A 15,007-nucleotide genomic window follows, 5' to 3' on the forward strand; every position below is an offset into this window, starting at 1 on the left:
ATTAATTATTTATATACGATAATTTTGGAATATATAAATAATTAAGACCATAAATGAGATTTTAAGTGATAAGAAATGAGAGATTTTAATGGAAAATAAAACAAATTGTAGGTATTTTTACAAGATAAGTGCATTTCATCATTAAATTCAAACAATTGTCTAGGAGGTAAAATTAAGGAACGTTGAAATTTCTGGTAATAATCTTAATATAGTAGAATCAATTTAAGAATTGTAGAGAGGGTTACTATTATTAGTTATTGAATACAGCCCTTATTTATAATACTTTATTTGCATTTATAATAATTTATATATAACATTTTTTATGATTATGAAAAAATTGTTTTGTATACTTACTTGTTAAAATTTCCAACACGAGCACCTCAATTTTAAAATCCAGAAATCTTCGGTAATAGTTTAATCAATTAACAAATTAAATAAATAAAAACAATATTCGATTTACTTAAAAATTAAAAGTAAGCAAATTTTAAATTAATTTCAATTAGTAAAATAAATTTCATATTTTAATTTTAAAATAAATATTATATTTTATATTAGATTCACTTTTCCTTTACACATGTGTATACATATTACTTTTTAAATACTTCATTCTAATTATCCAATTATTATTAATTCATTGAAAATTACATGAAATTTTTTATTATGTAATTTTTAAAAATTCTATTTAATTGGTGAGCACAAAGATTATACTAAATACTTAAATTAATAAATTAAATATATATATATTTAGTATTTATATACACATTTATATATATACAAATATTCAATGTTTTTTTTTTATATATTTAAATACATAATATAAAATAGTTAATATTTAATAAATAATTGCGAGCTAATAATATTACTAAAAAAAAAAAAAATGGTGTTTTTATTTTTTAATTTTGTAAATATGATTGTACATTTAATACTAAATATAATTTTAGTACAGTGAATTTTGGGTTTTGTTAATAAATTCTTTTATTTATTTATTAATTTTTTTTTTTTTTTATAAATCTGAAAGCGCAAATTTTATTGATTTAAATTTAAGCTCTACTAATTTTATAATTTTTTATTTATTTAAGTGTGCTTTTTTTTTTTTGGTTTTAATAAATGAGATTTTAATTAATATGTGTACATATATATATATTATTATAAAATATTTTTGCAAAAAACTTTATAATTACATGTTTTTTTTTGTTTTTTTATTAATAATTTTCACAATAATATTTTTTATTTGAAATTGAAATTTTAATGCTATTTTTAATAATAAAATTAATGCCAAAATCAAATTTATTACCAAAACAAATTTTAAAAAAAAACTTATAATTTCAATAGTAAAATTTAGGCAAAAACTAAAACAAATAAAAAAAATCTGATGTGGTCAGCACATAACCGACCGCATTGTGTATTGTCTAGTTAAATGAAAGTGTTACAGAATATTATAAAAATGTCTGTTAAATACTTCTTTCCAATTTTTAGGACATTAGTAAGCTTATAGTTAACATACTTAGAAAAATGTAAATTTGGCTCTTAGTAGAGTTTCGCTTTGTGCTACCCGATTTCCCTGAAATGCTCGCCAGTTAGTTTCGGTAACAACCAGAACTCAAATATTAAATTTCAAGAAATTCCATCAATTTGTTCTGTGGATATGGTGAAAAATGTAAAATCGGCCCGCAAATCAGTTCTCGAGCCCTGATCTTTCCAAAAAAGTTATATGTTCATTGCTTTAATATGAGGAATTCATATATTAAATTTCAATGAAATCGGTTGATTATTTCTCTTTATATACACAAAAGTGTATGTTTGGCCCGTAGTAAACGTCTAGTAGCCGACGCCTGATCTTTCCAAAAAATTTACATGTTCATTGTTTTAATACGGGGAATTCATATATTAAATTTCAATGAAATCTGTTGATTATTTCTCTTTATATACACAAAAATGTATATTTGGCCCGTAGTAAACGCCCAGTTGCTGGTACCTGATTTCTTCCAAAACATACGAATTTTTGCGGACGATCGAGCTGAGCTTATATATAAAATTTCAAGTAAATCGGTTGAATATTTTCTTCAAAATGTTCAAAAATGTAAAACAGACCCGGTAAAAAGTGCAGTTCCCGAGGTTGATATATACCAAAAGTTGATCGATCCGTGCCATGGTGGAAACAAACTTACATATAAAATTTCATCAAAATCGGTTCAGCCGAACTTGAGATACACGCGTGCACACACAGACCGACAGACCGACAGGTTGCTAAAAATAGTTTATTTACACTTCCCTACTATGAAGAGAAGTACGTTCCCACCGAAAACTCGATATGCAAAATTTGTTGCCATCACATAACCTACCTATTGTTTACACAATACGGTCGGTAAAAATACATGAGTGAATGTGTATATTTAAAAAAAAAATATAGATCTTGATGGAAAACTTTTAAATATATAAAATAAATTGTAATTAATTAAAAAGCCGGAAGCATATTAAATAATTAGTAAAGGCACTTACTTTACTTGTCCATTTAATTTGAAATTTTATATAAAAATTTATTTAATTTTTATTATTCAGTTTCATTCTATAAGATTTTACTTTAGTTTTAACACTTGAAAGTTTAATATTACATAAAATTTTTTAATTAATTAAATATAAATTAAAGCAAAAATAATTAAATGGTTACTAAGTAAATTGTTATTTAACAATATAGGTAGTGGTGAGTAGGTAGATAATTATTAATACATATATTTGCAATATTACTACATAAATTGCAAAAAAAAATCTATTTAAGAAAACTTAAAGAGACTAAATATTTTATTGATTTTAAATGTAATTTTGGTCAAGTGAAACAATTCAAATTTAAAATTTTTGTTATTTTCTAATTATAATTGCAATATTCATGAATAAAAAAACTGAAATTCTAAATGTTACGAAACAAATGACAAAATAATTGTTTTTAATTTTTTTAATTCAATATTTGAATCCTCATAGCATTCTATGGTTTAACTCAAACTGATAAACTGATAAAAATAATAAATTTTGGTTATAATTTATAAGATACGCAATTTTATTTTCTAAATTCCTTTTAAAAATTTTATTTAATTTAATTTGAGTTTTATTTAAAAGAAAAATAATATAAAATAGAATGAGAACAAATTCGACGAATTGAGTTTAGAAGAACTTGTCTTCAAATTTAGTACTTTAATTTATAAAAAAACAAGAAAAATAAATTAGCTATAAAATAAAAAATTATAAAGAAAAAGACGTATGATAAAATTATATTTACAATTTTTTTTTATTATTATTATTATTATTTCGTAATTTTTTTTTACAATTTTTCATAAAATTTTCATTGCTTTTCTTGTAATATTTTAAGTAATAGTTTTATTTATATTTTTATTATTTTTTTTTTTATATAATTATGGCTGATATTTTCTTGTTATACATGATATAATGTTGATACTCATAAAATGAAATAATTAATTTTTGATTTTTATATTGAAATTTTTTTTTTAGTTATGTTTTTTTATATTCAAAACAAATATCATAATATGAATTAACATATTATTTACAGATGTTTTTTGTTTTTTCTATAAAATTTAAATAAACAAAAAGAAAAAATTATATTAAATGATTAAATTTAATGAATTCCAATTAAGATTCAAGTAATATTTTCCTTCTTTTTTTTTTTTTAATTAGTATATGTATGTTAACAATTATTATAACGAAATGGAATTCATATAAATGTTTATTATATAAATTATATTTTATAATTAATTTGATTTCATATTGAATTGTAATAAATAATTACACATTTTAAATATACAATTGTGTTTTTTTTTTTTTGTTATAATTTGTTTTTTTTTTTCAATATCTTACATTCAATTCTTCTAATTCTAGGCACCATTGTTTCTTTATAATGAATCTTTGTAAATTTAATCAATATTTATTATGTGTTTTTTTTATTTTTCCATATGAAATTAAATTTCATTATCATTTTAAATGATTTCATTGTTTTTGCAGTATATAAATAAAATAAAAAACCAAAAAATGTGACAATATTAAATCCTTCGATGATTAAAGTTATTAAAAATACCAAAATTTATTGAGTATATTTTAAGTATAAAAAAAAAGATAAGTTTAATTCAGATAAAATTATTATTTTCACATTTATTATAATGTATGTATCGTCTTTTAAGGCAGTAATCGTTTAAAAAGAAGATATGTTTCATAATTATAATCTTATTTTTTTTTTTTTTTGATTTTTTTACTTAATTAATTCATTTTTAATATTTAAATATGAAATTAAAATTCTATACAATTTTACAATTTAAATAATTTTTAAAATTAAAGAAATATTAAATGAAAATGCAAAAAACACAAATACATACAAATTTTATTTATGAATTTTCATCTGAATCAAAAATAAAAATATATTTATAATTCATTTCATATTTTCTTTTAAATTATTTTTTTAATTTTTTATGTGTCTTTTTTATTTCTTGTTTAACATAAAAATATTTACTTATTTATAAATTTTATAATTCCTTTTTTTTTTTGTTTTTTGCGAAAAATTTATGACAATATTATTTAAAAATTTATTTATTAATTTTATATATAATTCAATAATATGAATTAATTGAAACAATTATAATGTTATTTATTTGATTATTTACAATTTTCAATAATTATATTTATTATTACAAATAAAATATGTAAGTAAAAAGTACATAATAAAATTAAAATTATAAGAAAAAATTTTAATCATTTCAATGTGACGACATCTGTTGAGAAAAAAAAATATTGATTATTATGTTTTGTAAATGTCATCTAACGGTGTCATCTTATAATTAACCCAGCATTTACACATACAAGTTACTTGCATGCAAGTTTGTATAATATTAATTGTCAATTAGTTTTTCGAAATATCAAATTACTTGCTATTATGACGTAGGCGTTTAGCAAGTTAATTTTTGAAAATGTCTTTGAGAAGAAAACAACTAGCAATATATATAATTGTTTATAAATTTTAGAAACCATAAGTTTGCTAAGTTTAATTTTTTCAAAACAAAATTCAAAAATTTTAAATTAAAAAAAAAAAAAAAATCAAAACAACAAATTTTTTTTTTTGAATTTCTCAATATGTCAAATTACTTGCTCAAATTACTGGCAGCAAAATTTTCTTGCAAGTTGAAGTGCAAGTAAACAAGCAAGTAGAAATATTTCAATGTGTTAGTAAAATTTTTGTATGTATTGCAACTTTCTTGCAAGTAACTTGTACGTGTAAATGCTGGGTAAGATATCAAATTTTTTTAAATTGCAAATTTTTATCAGAATCGATCCGATTTTTAACCAAATTAAATACACCAATATTATTTATAATTATAAATTTTTCTTATATTAAACAACTGTTTCTTGTTCTTGTAAGAATTAAATTTTTAAAATACACAACCTAGTAGGTACAAAAAAAAAAAATATGGTGTTATCAAAATTATATTAAAAAAAAAAAAATCAAAAACAAAATCATTTTTCACTTTATTTTAATTCTTATGAATAATTAATTATGTTAAACAATAATTTTACAATTATAGATTCACTATAAAATATTTTATATATAATCTTTCATTTACTTAAAATTAACAACTAAAAACAACTAAAAAAAAATAAAATTTAAGAATTTTAATATTATTCCTAATATAATATTATAAAAAAAAAAATATTAAATTTTTAATTAATTAATTTTATTTTGAAATAAATAAATCAGACTTTTTTAAGGGTAGAGTGTGGCTAAACATTTCTTTCAATTTATTTTCTATACATATTATAATATTTTTCATTTTTATCGAATATTTTAATTATGAAAATATAATTAAAAAGATTTTTATTCTGTAAAAACAATAGCTACCATATTCGGATATGAAACATTTTTAATTAGTCTTATTATGTTCTTCAAAAAAATATTACGTTAATATTATGGAAATGCAAATTATTTTTTAATATTTTAACATTTTAATGAAACTGTTCAATTCTCATTTATTAATTTTTTTTTAATTTCAAACATTTTTGAAACATTTTTGAAAATTTATTGAATAATTCTTGTAATTTCACACTTCTTATTTCTTTTATTTTTTTTTTCAAAATTATTTTATTATTTTGTGAATAAGTAAAAAAAATTTCAAATTTTTAAAGTCTGAATTTATATAAATCTAAAAGTTATTTTTAAAAATTTAAATATAAAAAAAAAAAAAAATAAAGTGTGTAAACACAGGAAGGAAAAAAAAAAACATATCATATTTTTTAAATTTAAATCTTCAATCTGAACCAAATACTTTCATTTACGTTAATACATAAATAGATCGAACTGGGATATGTTTTTTTTTTTGAGATTTAATGAAAATATTGGTCAGATATATTTGATTAAATTGTTCTAAATGTTAAAAAAACAAAAATTTTCTTTATGTTTATTTTACAATTTTTTGTTTTTTTTTTTTTTATAATTAAAGTATTCGAATATTTCTAGGAATTTAATTCCATTTAACGAAATATTGATATTTAATTTTAATTTCATCGTTTTATTTGTATATTATACAAATTATTAACGTCTTGGTGACGAAGCAAGAACTTTTTCCTGTGATTTTGTTTTTTCATCATCGAAATGCACTTTAATAATTGTAATATCACCAGTACTTAATGTTTGTGACGCTACTTCCTGCTTTTTTACAATAATTGGTGGTGTACGTCGATTAATTGCATTATGACAATTACAATTGCAATTTTTTAAGCTAAAAATAACAAAAAATGGAATGATATTAATTTATTTTGAATAAAATTTTTAGAAGGTTGATCAAGAAAAAAAAAAAACAAAATTATGTACTCACTTTCTTGCCTTCTCTTTAGCATTCTGTATAGTTTCTGCTTTTGCATCATATTGATCAGAAGGATATTCCTATTAAATTATGTAAAAAAAATTAATTAGTTCAACGCTTTAACACAATATTATTTCATTATGATTAATACCTGATCCTCAAGTTGTGTTGCAGCTGATAATATAGCTTCTAATTTATCTATACGTTCCATACGATCCATTGTTGTATCGACTAATATCTCATCCAATAATTGCATTGATTCAATTAAACTTGGTGGTTCAGAATTTCTTGGTGAAAAATTACCACCTAATGAATTATCTGATGGCACACTATCCAAACTTGGAAAATTATCTGGTTCTGTTTGTTCTTGTTCATCATCAGAATCACTACCATCTTTATCTTGATTACCACCTCCACCATCCATTTTTTCTAATTTTTTAGCTACCTTATAGAAACCTTTTAAGCGTTCTTTTTCGTCTTCAGTCAAATCCATATATCTTTAAAAAAAATTATTTTTTGATATTATAAATTTTGCTATTAAATTTATTTTGCTATATATGAATTTTACCTTAATAATCTAATTTCCCTATTACTTAGTACTATACTTTTACTAGTTTGTGACAATTTTTGTTTTAAATCAGAAACTTCTGTGGCAACCTTACGTTGTTTCTTACGAATTTTAACTTCGTTTGGTTTAATTAACATTAATATTTGTTCTGTACACAATTCAGAGAAAAGTTGTCGATATTCCGGTTTAATAAGTCTAGAAAAAGATTAATATTAATGATATTTAAAGTATTTTTTAATAATTTTGTGTAAAGAATATTTTACTTGGCCATATTTGCATATAATTGATCATTAATCAAAACTAAAACATCACCCGCAGCATATAATAACATATCACGTGTTAATGGTCGTTTTGCCCAATACTTTTGATCTCGTCGATAAACATTCCTTAATTGATCTTTCATTGGATTAACAGGAGCATTATAAATTTCACATAATGTATTTAATGATACATATTTTGCTTTATAAACTTGCTTTCCTTGCTCTTGAAATTGTAAAACGGCATGAGCAGCCTAAAATTCATAATAAATGGATTTATGTAATTAATCTAGAAAGTTACTTTTAAATTCTTTTACAAACCTGAGTATCAAAAACGTTCTTCAATATAATACCAAATTGCTGAAATAAATTTACTGAATCATTTCTACAATCATGAATAACTTTAATAACATTTTCATGTTCCAATAATTTTTTTAGGCCACCATCATGTACCAATTGTGGACATGTTAGAATATCGAATATAAATGCTTCACCTTGTGTAGTACCAATTTCAATTAAAGTTATTTCACCTTTAATACCTAAATTAATTCCTTCACAGTCAAGTGAGATCACAACCTGTTTATCATTTTCAGCAAATTTCATTATAGCTTCTGTGACAAATATACTTTCTCTAATTGTTGATATAACTCGTGTACTCTGAAATATTCTAATTTTCCATGTATCACCAACAAAGAAATTATTTGTTGTATTTATTAAAGAATTTCCGCTATTTGTGGAATTAGCATTATGAACTGGGCTTGAATTTTGTAATGGAGATTGACCACCGCCGCTACATGCATTCTGTACCATCATAATATGTTTATCTTTTTCAAGATTTTCGGCTAAAGTTTTCATAACTAAACTATTAATTCGTTGTTTTAATGTTTGATTTTTCATACGTTCTGGTGCCCCATGTGGTATTGGAGTTGTTACCGTTTGTTGTTGTTGATTTATTGCATTATTAAGAGTTTGCTGTTGATTTTGTTGCTGTTGATTTTGATTATTATAATATGAACTAATCGATGGGCTGGGACAATTCCTTTCACATAAATTTTCCATTTTAAAATCTAAAGGAGAAATATAACTGTCGAAACCGCTATTCGGTTCACTCTTATTATTATATTGTTGATTTCCACTTATATTTGATGAAATATTAGAAACTGGTTCATTTATTTTGAAGTCAGGTGTTACAACATTATTATTAGTGTTACCAGCTAAAAATAAAAATTAATTAATATTAAGAGAAATATTCAAAATGCTACAAAATTTGTTTACCATTATTGTTATTACCACTATTATCCTTATAATTTCCAATCTGCTGTTGTATTTTATTATTTTGTTGATTATTAACATTATTACAATTATTATTTATATTATTATTTGATGAAATATTATTATTATTTAATTTATTATTAATAGCATTATATTGTTCACGAGATTTTGCTTGAGCCTGTTGTATATGAGAATCAGATAATTTTGGTTTTTGCAATAATGTGACTAGATTCGCTTGTATATGAAAACAATCAGAAAAAATACGTAAAAATGTTGTTAAATCATTTGGTGTTTTAAACATTTTAAACCATTGTTCTTGTGGAAATTTTGATGTTACCAAATGAAATAATTGATCGACTAGTACCGGACCTTTTACTTGTATACATTGAGCAAAAAAATCTAATAACTGTTGTGTAGCTTCTGTATCAATTGTTGTTTGTGGTAAATGTAAACGTTCTGATGGTGGTAATTCTTCTAAATCATCGCAACCAACTAATACAACATGATCATCAATTACTTTAAATGTATCTGGATGTTTAACAAGAAATTCAGTAAATTCTCTAATATGTTGACCAGATATATGACGTACTTGTGGTGATGCTTGACTACGATGTCCTAATAAACTTCTTATTGGAACTTCGGTTCCAATACCATATTGACGCATTTTATGTTTAAAATAATCTTTTGCTTCTTGTATATAATCTCTTCTACCACCATAAACACCAGTTGGATCATTTGGATTTGCAGCTTGATAACAATTTACTTGAACATAATCACCACTAATTTGAAATAATGCCGGATATTGACCAAGAAATTTTTTTAAACCTGAAAAGTAGAAAAAGAAAAAAAAAATAAATAAAAATTGTCATTAAATTTAATATTAAAATTGTTAGCAATTACATTTTGAAATTATAGCACGTTCGTATGTATATAAAAATTTAATTAAACTCAATGACTATCAACATAAATAATTTAATTAAATGCTTGCATTCAAATGCAAGTTGTATAACAATTTTTTAAAAATAAAATACAAAATTGTGTGTATCTGTTTTAGAAATTTCATAGCAAAACTATTGATTATTTTGAACAAGGTAACTATAGGATTTTATGAAAATTTCTCTCTGTAGTTTAAATAGTAAATTTATATTTTAGTTAAATTGACAAATTTTTGATCATATGTAAGTTTGACAATGACAAATTCTGTAAACTCGTAAGTTGGCCTTGCTAGAATTTATTAAGTATTGCCAAAAGTGCCAAAAACTCACAAATTTATTCACAAATTTGACAATTTCATCTTCAATCAAAGAAATTAATAAAATCCTTTATTCATCCTGTCCTATCCATAAAAATTATGCGTTTTTCAAAATTTTTAATTATTACAGATGAAAACACAAAAATGGAATACAGCTCACATGAATTCAATTTCCTTGTCATATACAAGAAATATTAATTAATAAGGATGCATTTTTTCTATCCCTACTTTGAATTCAAATAAATGCATGTACAAATATATTTTCTAAAAGATAAAACTGCATCTATGATTATTTCAAAGTTTTTCATTTTTTTTTTTTTTTGAGGAAAACATTATATGGAACGGCCATGGAAGTGTAATTTAGCGTAAGAAAAAAATGCATGTATTATCCTTATTCATTAACATTTTCAAAAGCCTATTATATTCTATGTATATCAAATATTTAACAATGTAAGAGAAAAAGAAGAAGAAGACGACGAAAAAAATATAGAGAAGGCTTAAGATATCTTTTGAAGTTATTTATGTGGAATTTATGCCTGATTAATTTCACGTAAAAATGGCAACAATTACATTGTAGAGAGAATAATAACAATAAAATAAAAAGAGCAACAAGCATAATATTCTCTTTTATACTTAATAATGCTCTTCTAAAAAATTATATGATTCGGTTAGGAGGGCTCATTGCTCAACTTTATATGGTTGAGAAATGCAAATGAATAAAATATAATATTATATGTAAGTATGTATGAATGTGTTTATATTAATTAAACGTGAATAAATCCATAAATTAATGTTTTAAATGTACTTTAAAATTTTAATTGCTATTTTACGGTTTTATATACGAAAAATATGAGGCTATAATTTCTAGTATAATTTAGGAATGCGAGAATTAAATGTAGAATCAAATAAGTAGGCCAGTAACTTCTCTAATACTTGTAAGCAGTTAATAAATTTATTTCTAAAACTGAAACTCATTACTTCTTCATATTTAAATTGAGCTCAAAACTATTTTTGAAGGTTTACAGAAAAGTTTATGCATAGTATAGTACGTGAATTCGCCGTATTTAAATCGAAATCTAACTTAATAATATCAATACCTAAGTTTTTAGCACTTTTCCAAAAATTTTTTGAAAAAAAGTGCTTATTAGTTTCACTCTGTCCGTCCGTCCGTCCGTCCGTCCGTCCGTGTGTCTGTTTACAAAACTTCTACATTCTTAAAGATAGAAAGCTGAAATTTAATACATACATAGATCTTTACTAGAAACTTATTTTCGTAGAACAAAATTTTTACCTATCTCCCCCCCTCTAGAATTTATACCCCCCCAAAGCACTAAAAATGGCCTATTTTAACTATTTGTTGCAATGAAACCATAAGCATTTTTGAAATTTTGCAAACGCAGAAAGGCAGTGGCTGGCTTCCCCTATCGCGGTATACTATAGTTAAACTTTAGAAAAACAAAATGGCCGTTCAAATTTACCGTTATCTAAAGTCCTTTTTTTCCAAATTTTTGATGTCGTTTTTCTTCTAGACCCCAGCCTGTAGAAGCTTGAAATTTTAGGGGCTTTTAGACATTAACAAGTAGTTCATTTCGTTAGAAGAAAATTTTTTTCCATCTCCACCCCCTCTCAAGTTATGGCCTCTTGAAATTTGTAAAATTTGCATTTTTGACACCTTATATTTCTGAAACCGCAAGTTTTTTCAAATTTCTATAAACGCAAAAAGTTAACGGTAAATTCTATGACATTAAAAAATATAATTATTTTTCTTAACTCACACAATTAACCCTTAAAATCGAGGATTATGTTAACCCCTGTTTATATTAAATTTTGCTTTATTTCAAAGACTGCATAAATGGTTCATCCTAAATATATGCAATCCTAGAAATAGTTTCGTTTATAAATGAAAATAATTTTAATAGTGTGGTGGATATACATAGACTGTTTTTAAAAGCAGTATTTTCACTTGTTGAAGGGAAAAGTGCTACAATACAAACCATTGGTTTGACCCAACTTTATTGAAATTTAAAATTGAATTTGAATAAAAATTTGACAACGTTCTCTTTAAATACTTGGAAAAATATTTGCCGCAAAAATAAATTTGTAAATTTGTTTTAGCTGAATTGTTAAATTTTAGTGCTTCATCTTTACAAAATTGCTATAAGTAAGGTAGGCTATTTATTTTAGGCTGTAAATTATTAATTAAGCAAATTTCCTCTTGGTTATCGACAATATTCGTTAGAATATCGGATATGTAGCGACATGCTTACACTACGTAAATGCGTGGTGAATTTACGTAGTTTAAATAATTTATATTCTACAATTAAATTCTACTAAGTACAAAGTCGAATCTTGCAATAAAGTATGAAAATAAAGCAAAAAAAAATTGTAATTTTATTTACTGTAGAACCTAGATAAATAAATTAATCTATGCATAAAATTTATATACATATGTACATACATGTATACATGTACAATTTACTTACTTTACAGAAATATCACATATTGTACATAAATATATGAGAGGGTGAAAATTATTTTTACATAAAATATTAAAAAACAAAACAAAAAAGAGCAAATAAAATGCTTCAAGCTCACTGTACATAAAACAAATGAGTTTTAATTAAAAATATCTCAGTTGTCATTTTAAATAATTTTGTTAGAATGCATTTAAATCTCAACATATTATATGTGTATATGTATGTGTGTATATATGTTTGAGTAATGCATGACAAAGAGGAAAATTAAATGACATAAATATTATGTATTTACCGTTTTAGGATTATTGCAAGGTAAACAATTTTGTGTTTTTTTGCCGTTTTGCGTTTGTTCTTTGTTTCGCATCGTGAATTTAGTGTGGTTTATGGTAAATAATTAAAAATTTGTAGGCTCATAATGAACAAAAAAAAAAATTTAATTACCATTTTATTTTTTTTTTGTAATTTGTATGTTTAGTGAATTTTTTAATAAAATACAAAACAAACTATTTTGATAAAAAATTTTAATTTCTAGCTTTTTAAATTAAAAAAAGAAAATTGTTGATGCATCGAATTTCAATAAAATTTTTTTGAATTTATTTAATAATTTTTAGTGATTTAATTTATGACTCGGTATAGGTGATAGGTATAGCTTATATAAGTGTTGTCAAACTATTCAATTGAACAAAATAAAGCTTAAATTACACTTAAATGAATTATACTTTCTTCGCTAGATTCTAGATCCTTATTTTGAAAATATTGTTAACGCAGGCATTTCAAAAAGATATTACTTATTAAGCAAATATAGTACTGTGAGTTGCAAGCATTAATTCGGTAATAAAGTAACACCTTCAGCATTATAAAATTTCCATACTAGTCTTATAATGTGCGTATATTTATGCGAGATTTTATCTTAGATTAAGATTTAGATTTTAGTAGATTCAGTTCAGTGTAAAAAAAATATTAGATTTAAGGCGTGTTAAATTTGGAAATGTTATTTTTAATAAAGTACTACTCAAATAGACTATAGTTATGATATTCTTAAAATAATGTAATTAAAAATTGAGGGAAATAAAATCAGAATTTCTAAAACAATTTACAAATACAAGGTCTCCGAAAGCCTGAAAATGAGTTTTCCAACAGCATTTTGAAATAAATAACAATAAATTTAATGTTTATACTAAATAAGTACGTGTTAAATAGGTTAAAAACTAAAATAAATTTTATTTTAATTCCTAATGAAAAACCGAAAATACTTCACTAAATGGAATAAAAATAATATTTTTAAAATTATTTACCTTTAAAAATAATAACTATATAGTTTTTAGAATTGCAATTATTGTAAGAAATATCATGGATCGTATGTAAGCAAACAAGATAATATATAAAAAAATTGAAATAATTTTCATTTCATTTAAGTGAAATATGAAAAAAACTAAAAAGAAAAATTCAAAATTTAGCGATGTATGCAAGTATGTATACTTATGAATTGAATAAAAAAAGAAAAAAAACTAAATTGTAAATTGAAAATCGATTTCTATTTCTTTACCCTAAATTTATTTTTCAACGAAAATATTCCCAATCTAATAAAAATATTTTATTGGGAACACGTACATTAAGTATAATAAATTTCTTATATACATATAAGTACATACTCGTATATATATGAGTATGAGTATTTTTGAATGCTTCTGTACGTAAATGTATAAAGGAGCTGCTTTAAAAATTAGTGCAATACAAAAAAAAAAAAAACAATTTTTATTTAAGTTCATGAAATCGATTTTCTAATCAAAATATGAACTTTAACTGTTAATATACGTTACTGTTACTGTAATTCTTACTGTACTACTTACATATATAAAAACGTTAATAATTGTCTGAACAGAAGCTAAATAAAATTTCTAATTTCGATTTAAACACTTCCATTTAAATAAGTTCATTGATTTAATATGAAATTTAATATTTCAATTGTTTTAGAAAATTCTCCGAAATTCAAAATAAGATTAATTTAATTGGGCTCCGTAAAATCAACATCGAAACTATATCGAACTATAATCATTACATTACAAAAATGATTTGTTTATTAATAAATTTTAAATTGGTTCAGAGTTTGTTCTCAATGTTTAATTAAAAATTTCTTTATAAAATAAAATTATGTATTACTTAAGAATTTGAAACACAAACAAAATCATTAACAATTTTTCTAAATAGAATTTATTATTTAATTTTTAAAATTTATTACTCCCAAATATTGTACAAATATAAAAAAATTTTTGCCCAAAATCCCGTCAATCGTTTTATGAATTTATTCAAAATTTTTCTAAAAACCCTTT

At 22.6% G+C, this 15,007-nt stretch overlaps 1 protein-coding gene across 1 annotated transcript in view; it reads right to left on the reverse strand.

The window, feature by feature from the left end:
• Positions 1 to 6,314: 6,314 nt before the first annotated feature.
• Positions 6,315 to 15,007, reverse strand: part of LOC129607242 (uncharacterized) — a 58,308-nt gene continuing 49,615 nt past the window's right edge. The window contains exons 2-8 of the mRNA XM_055518096.1: positions 8,952 to 9,773; positions 7,998 to 8,890; positions 7,683 to 7,930; positions 7,420 to 7,614; positions 7,003 to 7,348; positions 6,864 to 6,931; positions 6,315 to 6,767 (exon numbers count right to left, since the gene is read on the reverse strand). Of these exons, the coding sequence (XP_055374071.1) occupies positions 6,581 to 6,767; positions 6,864 to 6,931; positions 7,003 to 7,348; positions 7,420 to 7,614; positions 7,683 to 7,930; positions 7,998 to 8,890; positions 8,952 to 9,773 (2,759 nt within the window). The 3' untranslated portion in view covers positions 6,315 to 6,580. The remainder of the gene's footprint in view (positions 6,768 to 6,863; positions 6,932 to 7,002; positions 7,349 to 7,419; positions 7,615 to 7,682; positions 7,931 to 7,997; positions 8,891 to 8,951; positions 9,774 to 15,007) is intronic.

Source organism: Condylostylus longicornis, unplaced genomic scaffold (assembly GCF_029603195.1).
Source record: "Condylostylus longicornis isolate FDR11 unplaced genomic scaffold, ASM2960319v2 ptg000027l, whole genome shotgun sequence".
Taxonomy (NCBI): Eukaryota; Metazoa; Arthropoda; class Insecta; order Diptera; family Dolichopodidae; genus Condylostylus; species Condylostylus longicornis.